We start from the raw sequence: 18870 nt of genomic DNA, 5'->3' as shown, positions 1-18870 counted from the left end.
AATACCTGTAGTTTTTCATTAAGGTTCCCTTCTTTTTAATTTCTTCTGTATAATTTTGTTTCTTTTTATCAAAGAGGAAACAAGAGTATTGAAAATTGCTAATTGAGATGCTCTCTAAAGCTGAACGATTGAGAAATCTAGACCACTTATTTAAATTTTTACGGTCTTTATTAGCTCATGTTACTGGTTCACCTCATTACAAATCAAAAGTTCGAATCTTTCTCTTTTAAACGACACAGATTTCTGAGTCTGCTGGCAGAGAATCTTGATTCCATGTATACAGTCCCATGGTACCTACAAGAAACACTTTAATATTAATCATCTCTCCCTCTTTCTTTCTATTTTTATGCAATTGGAAAATTGGTGCATCGTACGCATGTGCACCTGTTATGTTTGACCATATTCCTATTCACCCAATCACATCTTTCACTCTCTGAATACTTGCTTTGAGGCTAATTAATCACTATTCTTTAATCTCAACAAACCATATAATTAAGCAACAAATCTAGCAACTGGATTTACAATAATCAGTCCCTCGCGCAGCCAGAGGCACAAGCACTAACTATCCTTTCAGATCGTCAGCTTGCTAAAGCTAATTAATTAATGCAACCTCCCTGGATTAGCGGGTCTATCAATATATAATTAAGAAATATGATTTGCATTTGCTAAGAAGATAGATTTTCGATCGTCTCCGTCATGAGCATCCGTATTCTAAGATTCTTTAAAGACGGATTTTGGATAGTCTTTGTGCATAATATATTTTTTAAATCACAGTGTGTTATGTGCGACTTACATATTTTTAATGTATTTATATGCGTAAATTTACAACAAAAAAAGTCAAATATTTGAAGTAAATGAATAATCTTAGATTATGCTAGAAGAAACCTCTCTTAAACCAATTAAAACAAATAAATTCACATAATAAAATCGATCTCTATAGAACATACATTAAGAATGGAAAAAATAATGTTTATTGCTAGAAGAAACCTCTTATAAACTAATTAAAATAGTTAAATTCACATAATAAAATCGGTTTTTATAGAATTTACATTAAAAATAGAGAAACTAATATTGAATAAACAACTGATTGAATCACATTATTGTTAGCTCATTGTGAGATTAAGTCCACCCCTTTTTCCTTAGTGCAGATAATATCGTTGTTAAAAAAATAAAAAATAATTGTTTAACAACTAATTTAATCATATTATTATCCGCATGCGAAATACTTTTTTAATAACAAGTATTACATGTCTTTTAAGATGTTTTCAACGTGTTTAAAAATAAAGAAAATAATATTTAATAAACAACTTATTGAGTCACATTATTACTAGTATATTGTAAGATATTAATTAAAAAAAACTGTTAAAAAAATTAATTATTAAAAAATATTGTTAAAATGAAGAAAATAATCATGTATTATTTGATATATTATATAAAGCTACTTTTGAAGCTTTTTTGTTTGAGTAGCATTTTTGTTCAAATATTTTTGATATTTTTGTTAAAGCTTGTGAGTGTGACACTAAAAAATATTGTTAAATCGAATGAATTGAAAAAAAATTAATGACAAAAATGAAGGCACAGATGCCAAAACTCCACCTATTACAAAATAGGAAAACTAATGAAAAATAGTTAAAAGCTTTGAATTTTAATGATAAGGACAAGATAAATGATAAAATGAATAGTACCAGTATTGATTTTTTTTAATATAAAAATGTGATTTTTCGTTAAAGTAAACAATAACAAGATCTTTCGTTAAAACTCTCTTACAAAATTGCATCATCCATCAAATTGAATAAACAATCGCCGGAAACTCGACTTTTTCCAGCAAATTCAGCAACTAATACAACAAGCATCAAGAAAAAAAGTGTAATCAAATCGAAAAAAACAACTAAGATGCCTTGCAACTAGCTACCAAATCCATTTTCACCGCCAAAAATGAAGGCCCAGAAAGTACAGAATCACCTCCGGACCAATAATTTAATCAACCACCAAACCAGAAAAACGAGCACATAGCCTCCACAGGGACCGATCTAGCCACCAAAATCCCCCTACAAAATTAAAAATTACACCATCTCAAGTTCTCAACTGATTGTCCTGAACTGAACAATCGCAGGCCGAAATAAATTAAAAAAAAAAAAAAAAAAAAACCTAAAAATTGAAATCTTACTTTCTTGATCGCATTGGGGGAGGGAGTCTAGGGTTTTTCCCAAACGCCGACTTTGCGATATTGCTACTTGTTCTTCGTCCCTGTAATTGTTTTTTCGTTATTTTTTGTTTGTTGACCGAAGACCCCCAACCAGAACTAATCCCCCCAATTACAAAGTTCGGACCTGTCGCCGATTATCCAATCCGGTTTTTTGACAGGGGACGCGTCCGGGTTCTATTTCGCTGCGCTCATGTGCACGTTGTGTGCCACGGCCGCATTTTTGCCTCGAGTATATTCGTATGGTGTGGACTATCGCTCTGGTAAGGGGAGCCTAGCCCGCTCTGATCTTGCCACATCATCGTTCAAAATTAAAATAATTAATCCTTTGTATTTTAAGTAATTTGATTTTAAAAATAATAAACCGTAAAATTAGGTGTCCATCAAAGTGGACCGGGAAAAAGCATGCATAAGAGAATCAGGAAAGAAGGAGGAATGAGCACGAAACCGTCGCCTGTTGGTCCCGCAGAGTACCAAGTTTTCTTCTACAAGCACATGTATGAATTCTTTTTATTTTCTTCTGTGTAATTTTGTTTATTTTTATCAAAGAGGAAAAAAGAATATTGAAAATTTCTAATTGAGATGCCCTCTGAAGCTCTTGTTGAAATGTTTCATATCAATTGTATTAATAAGAAAATAAGAGATTAATTATTCTAATTCCACTCCAACTAACACCAATGCCTTTTGTAATAAAATCTCACACCTGACGAACTCTGCAGGTAGTAATTATCAAGTTGGGGACAATATCGGTGTTGTTGGAAGTGGGCCATATTGCCCATCTCTCTAATAATTCTACATAATATCAGAGCCAGAAAGCGAGCCTGACTGTACTGCCACGCGATGTGTGGACCCCCTTGGCCGCACACGATGGTGGTAGGTCGTTTGGCCCTGCGTGTAGGGTGAGTCCCCTTGACTCTACGTGGTTGTCGATGTGTGGATCTCACGTGTGACCCATTAATTGGGTCTCATATGAGGGGATGTTGAAATGTCTCACATCGACCGTATCAATAAGAAAATAAGAGTTTAAATATCCTAACCCCACTACAACTAACACCGAGGCCTTTTGTGATAAAACCCCACACCTGACGGATTATCCATGTGGTAATTACCAAGTTAGGGATAATATCTATATTGTTGGAAGTGGACATTTGGTCCGTCTATCTGATAATTCTACAAAAAAAATTGGGGTTTAATTATGTGATATTATTCTTCTCACCAAGGAGGGAAATATATATTGTACAAGATTGATTTACAAGGAAAGAAACATCAAATAATATCTATCCTAATTACATCCTGATTACGAGGACCCAAACATGTAACTAAACTAATTACAAAGGTCAACTCTCAAACACTCATCCTCAAGTTGGTGCATAAATATCGTTTATGCCCAACTTGACGAGAGAGTTGTAGAACGCTTGACTCGCAGCAGTTTTAGTTAAAATGTCTGCTAATTGGTCCTCTAACTTTACGAACGGGAATTGAACAACTTTAGTTGGGACATTTCAACAGCTCTATGTTTGGTGTGAACGATTGAGAAATCTAAACCACTTATTTAAATTTTTATGGTCTTTATTAACTCATGTCATTGGATCACCTTACTACAAATCAAGAGTTCGAATCTTTATCTTTTAAACAACACAGATTTCTAAGTCTGCTGGCAGAGAATCTTGATTCCATGCATGCAGTCCCATGATGCACTTTAATATTAATCATCTCTCTCTCTCTCTCTCTCTCTCTCTCTCTCTCTCTCTCTCTTTCCATTTTTATGCAATTTGAAATTGGTGCATCGTATGCATGTGCACCTCCCATGTTTGACCATATTCCTATTCACCCAATCACATCTTTCATTCTTTGAATACTTGCTTTGGGGCTAATTAATCACTATTCTTTAATCTCAACTAACTATATAATCAAGCAGCTAAATCTAGCAACTGGATTTACAATAATCAGTCCCACGCGAGCGAGAGGCACAAGCACTAACTATCCTTTCAGACCGTCAGCTTGCTAAAGCTAATTAATTAGCATGCAACCTCCCTGGATTAGCGGGTCTATCAATATATAATTAAGAAATATGATTTGCATTTGCTAAGAAGATGGATTTTGGATCGTCTCCGTCAGGAGCATCCGTATTCTAAGATTCTCTGAAAACAGATTTCAGATTATCTTCGTGCATAATGCATTTTTTGAATCACAGTATGCTATGCACAACTTACACATTTAAAATGTATTTATATACCATTTGAAATTGGTGCATCGTATGCATGTGCACCTGCTATGTTTGACCATATTCCTATTCACCCAATCACATCTTTCATTCTTTGAATACTTGCTTTGAGGCTAATTAATCACTATTCTTTAACCTCAACTAACTATATAATTAAGCAACTAAATCTAGCAACTGGATTTACAATAATCAGTCCCACGCGGAGCCAGAGGCAGCGCTAACTATCCTTTCAGATCGTCAGCTTGCTAAAGAATATTAATTAGCATGCAACCTCCCTGGATTAGCGGGTCTATCAATATATAATTAAGAAATATGATTTGCATTTGCTAAGAAGATGGATTTTGGATCGTCTCCGTCAAGAGCATCCGTATTCTAAGATTCTCTGAAGATGGATTTTGGATCGTCTCCGTCAAGAGCATCCATATTCTAAGATTCTCTGAAGATGGATTTTGGATTGTCTCCGTGCAAAATATATTTTTTGAATCACGGGGTGCTATGTACCACTTACACATTTTAAATGTATTTATATGCGTAAATTGACAAAGGGAAAGTTAAATATTTGAAGTAAATGAATCATTTTAGATCATGCTAGAAGAAACCCCTCATGAACCAATTAAAACAGCTGAATCCATCTAATAAAATCGGTCTCTATAGAATTTACATTAAAAATAGAGAAAATAATATTTAATAAACAATTTATTGAATCACATTGTTGCTAGCATGTTGTGAGGCTAAGCCCACCTCCATCTCCCTTAGTGTAGATAATATCGTTTTTAAAATAAAAAAAAATCATTTGACAACTAATTTAATCACAGTATTATCCACGTGCGAAAGACTTTTTTTATAACCGGCATTACACGCATCTTAAGATGTTTTGAACGTGTTTAAAAATAGAGAAAATAAAATTGAATGAATAGCTTATTGAATCACATTATTGCTAATCTATTGTTAGGTACTAATTAAAAAAAACATCCCCTCCTTACAATGGGCTAGCAATAATGTGATTCAATTAATTGTTTATTAAATATTATTTTCTCTGTTCTTAATGTAAATTCTATAGAGACCGATTTTATTATGTGGATTCAGCTGCTTTAATTGGTTTCTTCTAGCATGATGTAAGATTATTCATTTACTTCAAATATTTAACTTTCCTTTTGTCAATTTACGCATATAAATACATTTAAAACGTGTAAGTCGCGCGTAGCAAGCCGTGATTCGCATGTAATGCCGATGATAAAAAAAAAAATGTCTTTTGCACATGAATAATAATATGATTAAATTAGTTGTTAAATTAAAAAAAAACGATATTATCTATACTAAGGGGGAGGGGGTGGGCTTAGCCTCTTAATGTGCTAGCAATAATGTGATTTAATCAGTTGTTTATTAAAAATTATTTTCTCTATTCTTAATGTAAATTTTATAAAGACCGATTCTATTATGTGGATGTGATTCAATCAGCTGTTTATTAAATATTATTTTCTCTATTTTTAAACACGTTCAAAACATCTTAAGAGGCGTATAATGCTGGTTATAAAAAAAGGTCTTTCGTGTGCAGATAATAATGTGATTAAATTACTTGTCAAATGATTGGTTTTTTTTTTTTTTAACAAACGATATTATCTACACTAAGGGGGAGGGGATGGGCTTAGCCTCACAATGGACTAACAATAATGTGATTCAATCAGTTGTTTATTAAAAATTATTTTCTCTATTCTTAATGTAAATTCTATAGAGGCCGATTTTATTATGTGGATTCAGCTACTTTAATTGGTTTATGAGAGATTTCTTCTAGTATGATCTAAGCTTATTCCTTTACTTCAAATATTTTGACTTTCCTTTTGTTAAGTTACGAATGTAAATATATTGAAAATGTATAAGTCGCGCATAGCACGCCGTGACGCAAAATATAGTAAGCATAAATATGTGACCTACATTATCTTCTTCTTATATATAAAGCCAACAAGCTCAATGAACTAGCTTCACAAAAAATAATTGAACAAAAATACCCCTCACACAAAAAATTTCAAAAGCAACCCAAAATAATGCATAAAATGTGGTAGGGTTATTTTTGTCATTTTAACAATGTTTTTTATAATTTTTTTTTTTACATTTTTTTTTAATTAATACCTCACAATAGGCTAGCAATAATGTGATTCAATCAGCTGTTCATTAAATATTATTTTCTCTATTTTTAAACATGTTCAAAACATCTTAAGAGACGTGTAATGAAAGTTATAAAAAAGGACTTCCTGTGACAGCCCGTCTCGGGAATTTTAAGAACGTACGCGTGAAAAGACGATTTTACCCCTAGTGCGTTTCCTTTACGTTTTGTGGTTGTTTTTGGGTTCCTTGTTGGCATGTTTTGGGCCACACACCATAACCTGTACCCACATCCATTCCCTTGCCCTGTACTCCCCTGTCCCGAGCCCCATTCCTTTCCCATTTCCCTTGAAACGTACTGACACACACACACACACTCATTAAACCTCCACAGATCGAAGAAACCAAGACCATATTCATGCTCGTGAGGCTTGTAGGAGTCCAACCATACCTTTTTCAGGTGAGAATACCCTCGTTTTCACGTCGAACTCACAATGCCCAATCTTGGTACTGTTCATACACACGTAATTTCTCACGTTTTTGGGAATTTCAAGCTTGTAGGAAGCTTGGTGAGGTCCCTAGGAGGCTCGGGGTGGTTCGTCTGAAGGTTTTGGACGTCGGGATCACAAGTTTTGAGGTTGGCCGGAGTTGGGGTGATTTTCAGGTGAGATTTTGTGGATTTTAGAGTAGTATGATTGTGTTCCTCTAGTTCTAAGCTTCATTTTGGTACCAATTTTGTGAAATTTGGGTGAAAAACGAAGAAGTTACAAAGGTTTAAATTTTTCCCGATTTTCCGGCGCCGGCGACGGCGACGGCGCCGGAGGCTCGCCGGAGAAGACGACGAAATATTCCTGACGCCGTTGACGGAATCTGTTAGGGATGACGGAATATTCCTGACGGCGTCAACTGACGGTCAGCGTGCCAGGCACGTGCCTGCGCGTGGCCGTGCCTTGGCCGGCGCGTGGGGGCACGTGCGACGGTGAAAAATTATTTTAAAAATATGGGGATGTTCCTGAGGTTGAGTAGATCACGTTGGTGTATTCATACACCCCATTTGAGCATTGTATGAGCAGTTATTTCTAAAGGTTTGGTTATGTACTTTAAAATTAACGTTTTCGTAGTTGTTTCGCATATAGGTGATACCTATCCCGAGGACGAGCGTGGTCACTCGAGGCAGGGGGGCTACGACCCTTCCACATACCAGTGAGTGAGCTTTTGGTTTTCCGTATATACCTATATACTTATATTTTCCCATAAAATGATTTGAATTGTTTATTCGTTATATGCCTTATATTATATTGTCATTTGTTATGCATGGTTACTTGCCTTTATAATTGTATGTGTATTGGTGTTGCGGACGCACAGGTAAGTGCCAGGTGAGTGGTGATTCATATTTACGTTCAGTAGTGATTCGAGATACATAGAGAGCTCAAAACCTGCACCCCCGGTGTTAGTGCTCCCGCCCAGAGTAGGGCACAGTCCTTCACGTGATGTTCACCTCCCGCACTACACGCTCAGCTTGGATCCAAGTTAGGTGCACAGTCCTGTCGTACAGACCACTTTAGGTGGTTCCGACTCGTAGGTGACCCGCGATTACTCGCCCAGCCTTCACGTGATCGTAGCACTAGAGCGTTTATATGTATTACACCCAGGCCTGTCGTACATACCACTTTAGGTGGTTCCGACTCGTGTGCAGGTCTAGTTAGTGAGTTTGAGATTTGAGCTCTAGGTTCAGCCGTACAGGTCACGTTAGGTGACTCCGGCTGCTAGATTATATAACAGTGATATGATTATACCTGAGCACTTGCATTTTATTCTAAGATCTTGGCACGGCATATTCTTGAGCATGATTGTTATATACATATATGTTTATTTTCTGGGAAGTATACAGGTTTTACGGCGAGGAGTTAGAACTTATTTGTTAAATGGTTTTCGAAAAGCTTTGTTTTTGCCCACTCACGCTTTTGTTTTGCGCCCCTCCAGGTTCTAGTTGGCTAGCACGTTTGGTGGTTTCCCAGAGGGCTTTCCCGGCATATCTGACAGACGATCACCAGCGTAGGGCCACCTTCGGGTGTACTGTTGTCGCGTCGTTTACTTTTGGACTGCTTTAGGCTTTATGCTCTGAACTTGTGTCTCACTTACGCTTGCACTTGTTATTACCTTGTGTAAGACTAGTTTTTATTTATTCGTACCACTTACATTATTATTTTATTAGCTTCCGCACTGTGCATATGGTTACGTCACTTCCACGTGACGCCCAGCATGTCCTGATCTCGATCGGGGTGTGTCACTTCCGCACGCTGATAATAATATGAATAAATTAGTTGTCAAATGATTGTTTTTATTTATTTATTTTAACAAACGATGTTATCTACACTAAGGGGGAGGGAGTGGTCTTAGTCTCACAATGAGCTAGCAATAATGTGATTCAATTAGTTTTTTTTTTTAAATATTATTTTGTCTATTCTTAATGTAAATTTTATAGAGATTGACCAATTTTATTATGTAGATTCAGCTGTTTTAATTGGTTTATGAGGGGTTTCTTCTAGCATGATTTAAGATTATTCATTTATTTCAAATATTTGACTTTCTTTTTGCCAATTTACGCGTATAAATACATTTAAAATGTGTAAGTTGCACGTAGCACGCAGTGATTCAAAAAACACCTTTTGCACTTGCTTATAAAGGCTAGTCTTCTATATATAAAGCCAACACTAAAGTGAATAGTGTTTTTTGGTGTCACAAGCTTCACAAAAAATAATTAGACAAACATGCCCCTCAATAAAAAAAAACTTCAAAAGCCCAAAATAATGCATCAAATGTGGCAGGGGTATTTTCATCATTTTAATAATATTTTTTTAATTATTAATTTTTTTGTACAATTTTATTTAATTAGTACATCACAATATGTTAGCAATAATGTAGTTCAGTCAGCTATTCATTAAATATTATTTTATCTATTTTTAAACACGTTCAAAACATCTTAAGAGGAGTGTAATATCATTTATAAAAAAGATATTTCACACGCGGATAAGAATGTGATTAAGTTAGTTGTCAAATGATTTTTTTTTTTTTGACAAATGATATTATCTACACTAAAGAGGAGGGGTGAGTTTAGCCTCACAATGGTCTAGCAATAATGTTATTCAATTAGTTGTTTATTAAATATTATTTTCTCTATTCTTAATGTAAATTCTATAGAGACCGATTGTATTATGTGAATTCAGCCGCTTTAATTGGTTTATGAGGGTTTTTTTTTTTCTAGCATGATGTAAGATTATTCATTTACTTTAAATATTTAACTTTCTTTTTATCAATTTACGCATGTCCTCAGATGTATGGTCACCTAATCTTAAAATGTGGACAACACATTGAATGTCACAAGAGCATGCTGGCCATTGGGCTCAACACGTTGACAACATGACTATGATACCATAAAAGAAGTTGATATTTTACTATAAATTAATTATTAATAATATGAGAAGTAGCCGAACATTTTAAAACAAATATATGGTCCTTTAATATTAATCTGCGTAATAAGTAATGAATGGAACTGAAATAGGAAAGCCCAACAACCAAAGGTTGATTAGGCCATTAACTCTAGACTCCACATGATTGGTCTGCATGTTGTTGTATATTATCTATATACTAAAACCTGGTGGAAAAGCACTGTTCACGAGCAGTGTAATGGCTTAAATGCCCCTTGGTGTCTTCTTTGTTTCGTGTTGTCTTACATGCTAGGTACAGTGAACTGCCTGAAATGCCCCTCATGTTAGTCTTTGCAGTTTGTTTTTTTCCATTTCGTACACAGTTGGCCTCCACTGTTCATCATGTGAGAGAGGCGACTGTTCACCAGCAGTGAACTCCCCAAGCTGCCTTCCCATTCCTTCCTTGCCGGGTCTTTTTTCCCTCTCTGCTGCAAGAAAATGACCTCCTTGCCCAAATCTCCTTCAGTTTCCAAAATCTCCTTGACTTCCTTTTCTCAACCTTTGGTTTCCGATCTTCTCATCTTTCTTATTTTTCTCAGCCAAATCATCTGTGCAAATTTCTTGCGTTTAAAACCTTTGGAAAAATAAATAGTTGCTGCATCTTACGTTTAAAATCCCTGGGTCAGTACTGATTTTGTGCAGCTTCGAAGTCGTTTATGCTCAAGGTAAATAATTTCAATTTTTTCCTTTTAGCATTTTCTGCAACAAATTTTATTTATTTATTTTTTAATATTGTGAAGTTGTGTTTTCTATAGTGTGAAAGTCGAATATGTGGGAATTATATATATATATATATATATATCTTTCTTTTTTTAGATTTTGGTGTCTTTTAGGGTTTTATTCTGGAGCTTACAAGCCATTTTTGGGTCAGGTATATACTTTATCTCTTTGCTGTTAAATTTATTTTTTATTTGGGTTTTTTGATTGTTTGTGGTTTAATTTTCCCCTGAAAATTTAAAAAGAGAGGAATGGTCATGATTAATTTTTGGGTTTTGCCTTGGATGTTTCCGTTTTTGCTTAGATGAACAATTATTTTTTTATTTTATTTTTGTGTTTTAATTAAAAGGCCAAAATTTTGTCAAGAATAGATATGGATGGACATGATTACTTTTTGGGTTTACTTTGCCTGTTTCGGTTTTTAGTGTGGGTGAACAAATTATTATTATTGTTTTTCGGTTAAAAGCCCAAAGATTAGTGAGAAATGCATATGCCTAGAAGAGTAGTCGGTGCGGTATCTTCGTCAGTGTGGTAGAAGGTGTGCTAGGTTCATTTCATAGCTTGAGGACCATAGCTTTACATGTTATTCAAAAAGGTCAAAAAGGGGGATGATTTGAACAGTATAAATACACGAAAAAGGAGATCATTTTTAATTTAGAAGGTTTTGTTTGTGTGTTTGGATCCTAGGTGTAACTTGATAACGTGGTTCTCTTTTCGTTTTGAGGAAATAGTGGTTTTTTAGGGTTCTGTGTGCAGTGGCTTTTAGAGTTTAGTGGTGCTTGCATTCAATCTGTTTTCAAAAATATTGTTTTGTGAAGAGGCAATCGGATTTCTGGGGTTGATGAAATTGTTTGGTGTGATGCTCTTTTTTTGTTTGTATTAATTGAGTTTATAATGTATTTTAGAACCTGAATTATAGATTTGTTTTCCGTATTGAATCTCAAATTATCAGTGTATAGATACAAAAAATGATTTAAGTGTGTATTTTTTTGAGTTTATAATGGTATAATAATTTGTATAAAAAAAATACGAATGACAAATTGTGACAAAATTATGTTTGGCAAGATAAAATTTCTATGTCAAATGGTGAAGTATCACGACTTGGTTTCCAGTTTTAATGTTCTTTTTATGTGAAGTCTTTGCTTTCATAAATTGATACTTTATTGTTGATACAACTGATTTGGTTTTGCAAACCATAATTTTTAAGCAACAAAATTGAGCTGGAAATTAAATTGAGGTATGAATGCTTCCACTTATTCAGGTTATTCAATTGATCTTTTCCTTTACTGGAGTTTATTTTTGAATGTTGTTTGATAAAACTAATTTGGTTTTGTAGATTAAGATTTTTAAGCGAGAAAATCAAGTTGGAAATTCAATTGAAATTGTAATGAATTTGCAAATTTGTCAAGTATATCTTACATTTGTGGTTCCATTTTCACTTCACCCATAACTATTGAATTTTGTCTCTTGATTAGATGGATTTTTATAATTTCCAGGATCTACAGTTGCAATGCCTTTGATGGATAAAACAGAGAGGACCCAGCTACTCTTATAGAGCTTCTTTAGCATCGTAAGTTAAAATTGCATATCATTTTTTTGCTTCATGGAATTCATTATGTTTAATAGCATACCAATTATGTGATACCAATTGTTATCTTGGCAATTTCTAACCATTTGTAAAGTATGGATAAATGTTTAGAAGTTTGAATTATACATATGAAAGTTTCATCTATTATACTCTTTTACTAATTTTTGTTACACAATCAATAATTCACAGGTAGCTATTCAGAGTGGTTCAAAGAATTTTAAGAGCTTCATTCATCCAATTTATGCTCTTCATATAAAAATTCTTTCAATAAGTTCAAACGTTTTTCAGTGTTGATAACATTAACATTCTGTAACAATTTATTATAAGCTTTGAAATATTTTTTCATACGATTTCTAATCCCACAGCAACGCGCGGGCAATATTTCTAGTAATTTTCCTATAAGCTGACTAAGTATCTGATAACGGCACATTTGCAATAATTAGATATCTTAATTTGGTGTTAATAATGATTCCTGTTTTATGAGTCGACGTTGACCTACTCAAGTTTGTTTTTGCGAATCTGTTAGGAATTACAACATTGAAATTAAGAAACCCCCTCCCCCTCCAACCAACCAACACCCACAAACACACATAGACATCCTATATATACACACACTATGAGATAGCAAATTTTGAATTTCTTATGATTTATTTTAATCAATATATTGGTGATATTATTGTTTTAATGGAGAAACTAAAGAATTATTTCCTTCATAGATGTAACCGAGATAGTGTACACATGTTTGGTGGAATGGCAATCATCATGCAATAATACTGGACTAGTAATTCTATATATATATATATATATATATATATATATATATATATATTAGTGATAACGGCCCATTTGCAATAATTAGATATCTTAATTTAGTTTAGATCAATAAATAATTTTATATTTTTGTTTACGTATTATTTTATTCTTTGGAATACGTCAATAAATTTAATTATTTCTTCAACTAAGGCCAATAAAACCAACTTTCCTCTCCAACTAAGGTCACTACCCTTTTGAGTATTTCTCTTTTATTGACACTTGTGAAGAGCACGAATGTTGATTGATTCAATTCTAGTGCTAAAAGTATTTTGTGACATAAACAAATCACCCTTTGAATAATTATTATATAAAGTTAATGGCGGCATAAAACTTCTGTTGTCATTAAGGGTAAGATAATCTCCATATTGTCATGGCAAAGATGATGCTATTCTTCGAAATTTGGTCATACAGAATCGAGGTAGAGCAATCTCCAGGCAAGAACTAGATACACGCATGCATGAAGCTAGAACATATAAAGTCAACAAGCTTAATGAATAGTGTTTTTGGTGTCAAAAGCTTCACCAAAAATAATTAGACAAAAATGCCTCTCTAACAAAAAACTTCAAAAGCAACCCAAAATAATGCATCAAATGTTGTAGAGGTATTTTTGTCATTTTAACCGTATTTTTTATAATTATTTTTTTTAAAGTTTTTTTTTAATTAATACCTCACAATAAGTTAACAATAATGTGATTTAATCAGCTGTTCATTAAATATTATTTTCACTATTTTTAAATACGTTCAAAATATCTTAAGAAACGTGTAATGTCGGCTATAAAAAAGGCCTTTTGCACGTGGATAATAATGTGATTAAATTAGTTGTCGAATTAATGATTGTTTTTTTTTTCTTCAACAAACAATATTATCTACACTAAGGGGGAGGGGGTGAACTAACTTTACAATGGGCTAGTAATAATGTGACTCAATCAGTTGTTTATTAAATATTAATTTTCTATTCTTAATGTAAATTCTATAGAAACCGATTTTATTATGTGAATTCAGCTACTTTAATTGGTTTATGAGGGGTTTCTTCTAGCATGATCCAAGGTTATTCATTTACTTCAAATATTTGACTTTCCTTTTGTCAATTTACGCATATAAATATATTTAAAATGTGTAAATCACGCGCAGTACGCCGTGATTCAAAAAATACATGCGCATGCCTGAATGCTAGTACAACTAAAAGTTAGAGAAAAATGCCACGTCTATTGGTGTTAAAATTTCATTATTTTCTTACTTTGTTAATATAAGGGGTTTTTGAACTTTAATCGTTGAAGAAAATTAAAAATCTAATAAAAACCTGGTGTTAGATTAGATATTGATTTTAGTCCTCTAATGTGTACTTAATTCAAATTTGTATCATATTTTTGTTTTAATATTTAATAGATATCTTATTTAATGTCATTACATTAAAATTAAAATTATTTATTATTATACACATCTTAATTCATTATATTTATTTTGCTTTCTCTAATTAGTGTACCTAAATGTCCATATCATAATATATTTTACTAAATTAGTATACCGAAATGTCCGTACTTAAATATATTATAGTGAATTAGTGGCACATAAGAAAATATGCAAAAACATAAGTGTATCGAAAAATTCTGTACCTAAATATACGATACTAAACCAGCGTACTGAAATGTCGATTCCTAAATATATTATAATAAACTAGTGTACCGAAATGTCCGTACCTAAACATATTATGCTAACCTAGTGTACTGAAATGTTCATATACCTAAATATATTGTAATAAATTAGTGGCACATAAGAAAATATGCAAAAGCATGTGTACTAAAAAATCTTTACAAAAATATTTTCTTATATAAGATACTTACCATAATGAGAATTAAAATTTATAATATTTTCAAAAAATTTAATTTATGAACAGCATAAAATTTTAAATAAAAAAGAGAGATATTTAATATGCTGGCATTAAATAGAGTCTGGGGACTAAAATCAATTTTTTATCTTGTATAAGACATTTTTCTAAACTTCATCTTATTTAAGTACTAAAATCTAGTCTTCTATTAATATAATTAAGATAAATTACAAGTAGCAACTTCAAGTTTGGGCGTAGCATGGGTGGGCGCCAGACTGGTGCCCAACCAGTATAAATAGCAAAGAACCACACCCTCCAACACCCATCAGCCCTTGAAAAATAAAATGTCTGCACCTCAAGCACATCAAACCCCAAAAACGACAACTAATGATGTTAATCGACGTTCAGCAAATTTCTCTCCCACCATTTGGGGCGATTATTTCTTATCATATGCTTCTATTGTGCGAAATTCATTTAGACTAATAGTTTGTCATTATATATTTATTATTTTTTTCATTCTTTCTAATGCCGTTTCAATTTGTCTGTTCAGGAAACAAATATAGAAGAAGAGCAACGTATTCAAGAACTGAAGGAAAGAGTGAAGACGATGATAATGGCTCCAATACCTAGTAAACCTTTGAAAAAATTGGAATTGATTGATGCCATTCAGCGTTTAGGCGTCTCCCGCCATTTTGAAAATGAGATTGATCAAGTTTTGCTGCAAATTCACAACTCTTATCACTGTTATCACCAAGGAAGTGATGATGATGAGGATCTTCATGCTGCTGCTCTCTATTTTCGATTGCTTAGACAACAAGGTTATAATATTTCATGTGGTAAGTTCCCCCTCTCGGTGCTCATGGATTGTTCTATAGCTATATATGGATTAAATTTTTTCCTCTAATTAAGCACGTAATGCAAGCATTAATTTTTTTTTTTTGAAGCAGACATGTTCAACAAGTTCAAGGACGTCAATGATGCGAAATTTAAGGGATCACTCACGAATGATATTGTCGGACTACTAAGCTTGTACGAAGCTACTCATCTGAGGGTACACGGAGAAGATATACTAGAAGAGGCATTAAGCTTCACCACCACTCATCTCGAGTCAGCAGCACATCGTTTAAGCCCCGGGCCACTTTCGCAACATGTAAAGCATGCATTGTACCAGCCATTCTGGAAGGGCATCCCAAGGCTAGAAGCAAGGCGTTACTTGTCCATCGACTGCGAAAAGAATTCACATAATGAGACTCTCCTGACTTTTGCAAAGTTGGATTTCAACCTCTTGCAGAAAGTCCATCAGAAGGAACTAAGTGAAATTACAAGGTTATTATACATATATGTGTGTGTGTGTGTGTGTGTGTGTGTGTCTGTGTATTATTGGCAATTAATACCATCAACTTCATGCAAAACTAGTTAACTAATGCATTAATCAAATTGTACTTAAATTAATTAATGCAGATGGTGGAAGGAGTTGGACTTTGTAAACAAGTTACCGTTTGCAAGGGACAGAGTAGTTGAGAGCTACCTTTGGGCTTTAGGGTGCTACTATGAACCTGAATACTCGTTTGCTAGGATGACATATGGCAAAGTTACTGCCGTGTTAGTTGTTATTGATGATATTTATGACGTGTACGGCACATTTGAAGAACTAGAGCTGTTTACTGAAGCTGTTGAAAGGTTTGAAAATAAACTAATAATAATCGTTTAATTTGTTCATCTCACAATTTACAGCAGTTGATTAGCTAGATTTTTTTTTTCTTTCATTGAACGTCGACAGAACGCGATTCTAACAGAAGCAAGATGTCTAAAAATTCGAACTTCAGCTAACTTTTGGATAAGAGTCTTCTTGGATTGTTTCACTCGCTTATTTTAAATGTTTCGTCGTCAATCATCAGGTGGGACGTCTCTGCCATGGTTCATCTGCCAGAGTACATGAAAGTCTGTTATCAAGCATTGTTGGATCTCTACGCTGAAATTGAGGAAAAGCTTGAAAACGAGGGAAACTCATATCGCATCAACTATGCGAGAGAAGCAGTAAGTCTCACAGACAAATGTCTTTTCCATCATACTAATTACTGTTATGTAGTAATTTGTATCATATTTCATTTTCGATCGTCATGAGTAATTAATTATAGAAAAAAATCAATTGAAGCTTTATTACGTATATGTACATCGCTTGGTCGTCTCTCAGATGAAAATCCAAGTTAGATCTTACTTCAAGGAAGCAAAATGGTTCTATGATAACTACACACCAACCATGGATGAATATTTGTCAGACGCACTTAATACATCCTACTTCATGCTAGCAACCATAGCCTTTGTTGGAATGGGAAGTGTTGTTACAAAAGACTCCTTGGATTGGGTGTTTAGTGACCCTAAGATTGTAAAGGCAACATCATTAATTGGTAGACTCGTGGATGATATAAAGTCTCACAAGGTATGTATTTAATTATATAAATTCATTACTACGTAGTATTACCATTCTTTTCCTTGAGAAAATTAGAGTATCGATCCTTGAACAAAAAAATTCTGAGTATTGGTCTATGAACTTGTCATTGTGTGGAATAATGATTCTTTTGGGTTACTCTGTTAGAACTTCCATCCTCGAAAAGATCAATACTCCACACTGTGGCAAGTTCAAGGATCAATATTCAAAGATTTTTAGTTTAGTGGCGAAAACTCCAATTCGACTAAAGTTCAGAATCAATTAATTCTCTAATTTTCTCTTTTTTCTATGCATATATAGTTTTTTATTGGTTCTTTATTAGCTAGATTTGTTCTACAACTACTACTATAACCTCGATTTTTTTTTTTTGTTTTTTTTTTCATTTTTGAAGTTTGAGCAGAAGAGAGGGCATGTTGCCTCATGTGTGGAATGCTACATGAAGGAACATGATGCCACGGAGGAACAAGCAATAATCGAACTAAGCAAGCAAGTGAATAATGCATGGAAGGACGTAAACGAAACGTGTCACCGCCCTACCATTTTCCCTATGCAGCTAATACTACGAATTGTTAATCTTGCACGAGTGATTGAAGTTTTATACAAGCATGACGATGGCTTTACTCATGCTGGAATCTTTCTCAAGGATATTGTGGTTTCACTCTTTGTCGAACCCGTGCCTCTTTAGGCCTTCAATTTGGACTAGTTGTTCTCTTTACTAAATTCAACAATAAGGCATCGCCTTTGGCCAACAAAATACGAATGAGCCAGTCTTTGTACTGGTCTTTCATTGAAACCATGTTTTAATATATTTGTTTGAATTGTTTGTTTTCTCTTTGATACTACAAATGAAATAAATTTAATTTCCGTTCTGTGAGAATTTATATACTCGTCATTGAATTCTGTAGAATGTTGTAGTGTAATTCACAAAGTGTTGGAGTAGGAGTTGAAGAAGGGAATTGTTATGAAATTGAGTAAATTATGAATTACATGTTGAATAAGAAGAGTATCCAAGATAACTCTAATGATCCCAAGAAGAAGAAAATAGAGCACACTCTTAAAGAAAGCTCACAAAACAAACTAATTAGCAAAGCTTTTCTTATTTAGCTCTAGGCTTTGTTTTTCCTTGGATGATGTACAATGCTTGAGGACTTGGGTATTTATAGCAAACCAAATGAAAGCTACACCACACTTAATTAAACTAAGATTATTTGCTACCACACAAAACCCATTAATTGCACCTAATTTTTTCCACTCAACCATACCTAACATTGATTCTCAACACTCCCCCTCAATGTTAGCTCTCATTCTTTGCACTGTGCTGAGTAAACAGCGAAAAATTTCGAGCTTGCCTGTATTTAAACTTTTTGTGAACAAGTCTGCAACTTGATCATTCGTCTTGACCTGTCTCATCTCAATCTCTTCTTGTAGAACCTTTTCTCTGATAAAGTGGTAGTGCACTTCCA

At 33.8% G+C, this 18870-nt stretch overlaps 1 protein-coding gene across 1 annotated transcript; it reads left to right on the top strand.

Moving 5' to 3' along the window:
• The first annotated feature begins 15301 nt into the window (after positions 1-15301).
• LOC137716556 ((-)-germacrene D synthase-like) lies at positions 15302-18160 on the top strand. The gene is made up of 7 exons (XM_068456009.1): positions 15302-15419; positions 15509-15794; positions 15906-16284; positions 16420-16638; positions 16857-16995; positions 17153-17398; positions 17799-18160. Exons 1-7 carry the CDS (start codon positions 15303-15305, stop codon positions 18090-18092), a joined length of 1680 nt encoding a protein of 559 aa, XP_068312110.1. The 5' UTR covers position 15302; the 3' UTR covers positions 18093-18160.
• Positions 18161-18870: the final 710 nt, after the last annotated feature.

The sequence above is a fragment of the Pyrus communis genome, chromosome 14 (genome assembly GCF_963583255.1).
Source record: "Pyrus communis chromosome 14, drPyrComm1.1, whole genome shotgun sequence".
Taxonomy (NCBI): Eukaryota; Viridiplantae; Streptophyta; class Magnoliopsida; order Rosales; family Rosaceae; genus Pyrus; species Pyrus communis.
Note: the sequence above shows the minus strand (reverse complement) of the source record. Positions and strands in the feature narration are given on the sequence as shown.

Bases quoted from the DNA above. Each gene is read 5' to 3' on its own strand.
- LOC137716556 (XM_068456009.1), top strand. From the start codon at position 15,303: ATGTCTGCACCTCAAGCACATCAAACCCCAAAAACGACAACTAATGAT. The intron at 16,639-16,856 runs GTTTGAAAATAA...GTCAATCATCAG, and splicing joins TTTACTGAAGCTGTTGAAAG to GTGGGACGTCTCTGCCATGG. The intron at 17,399-17,798 runs GTATGTATTTAA...TCATTTTTGAAG, and splicing joins ATGATATAAAGTCTCACAAG to TTTGAGCAGAAGAGAGGGCA.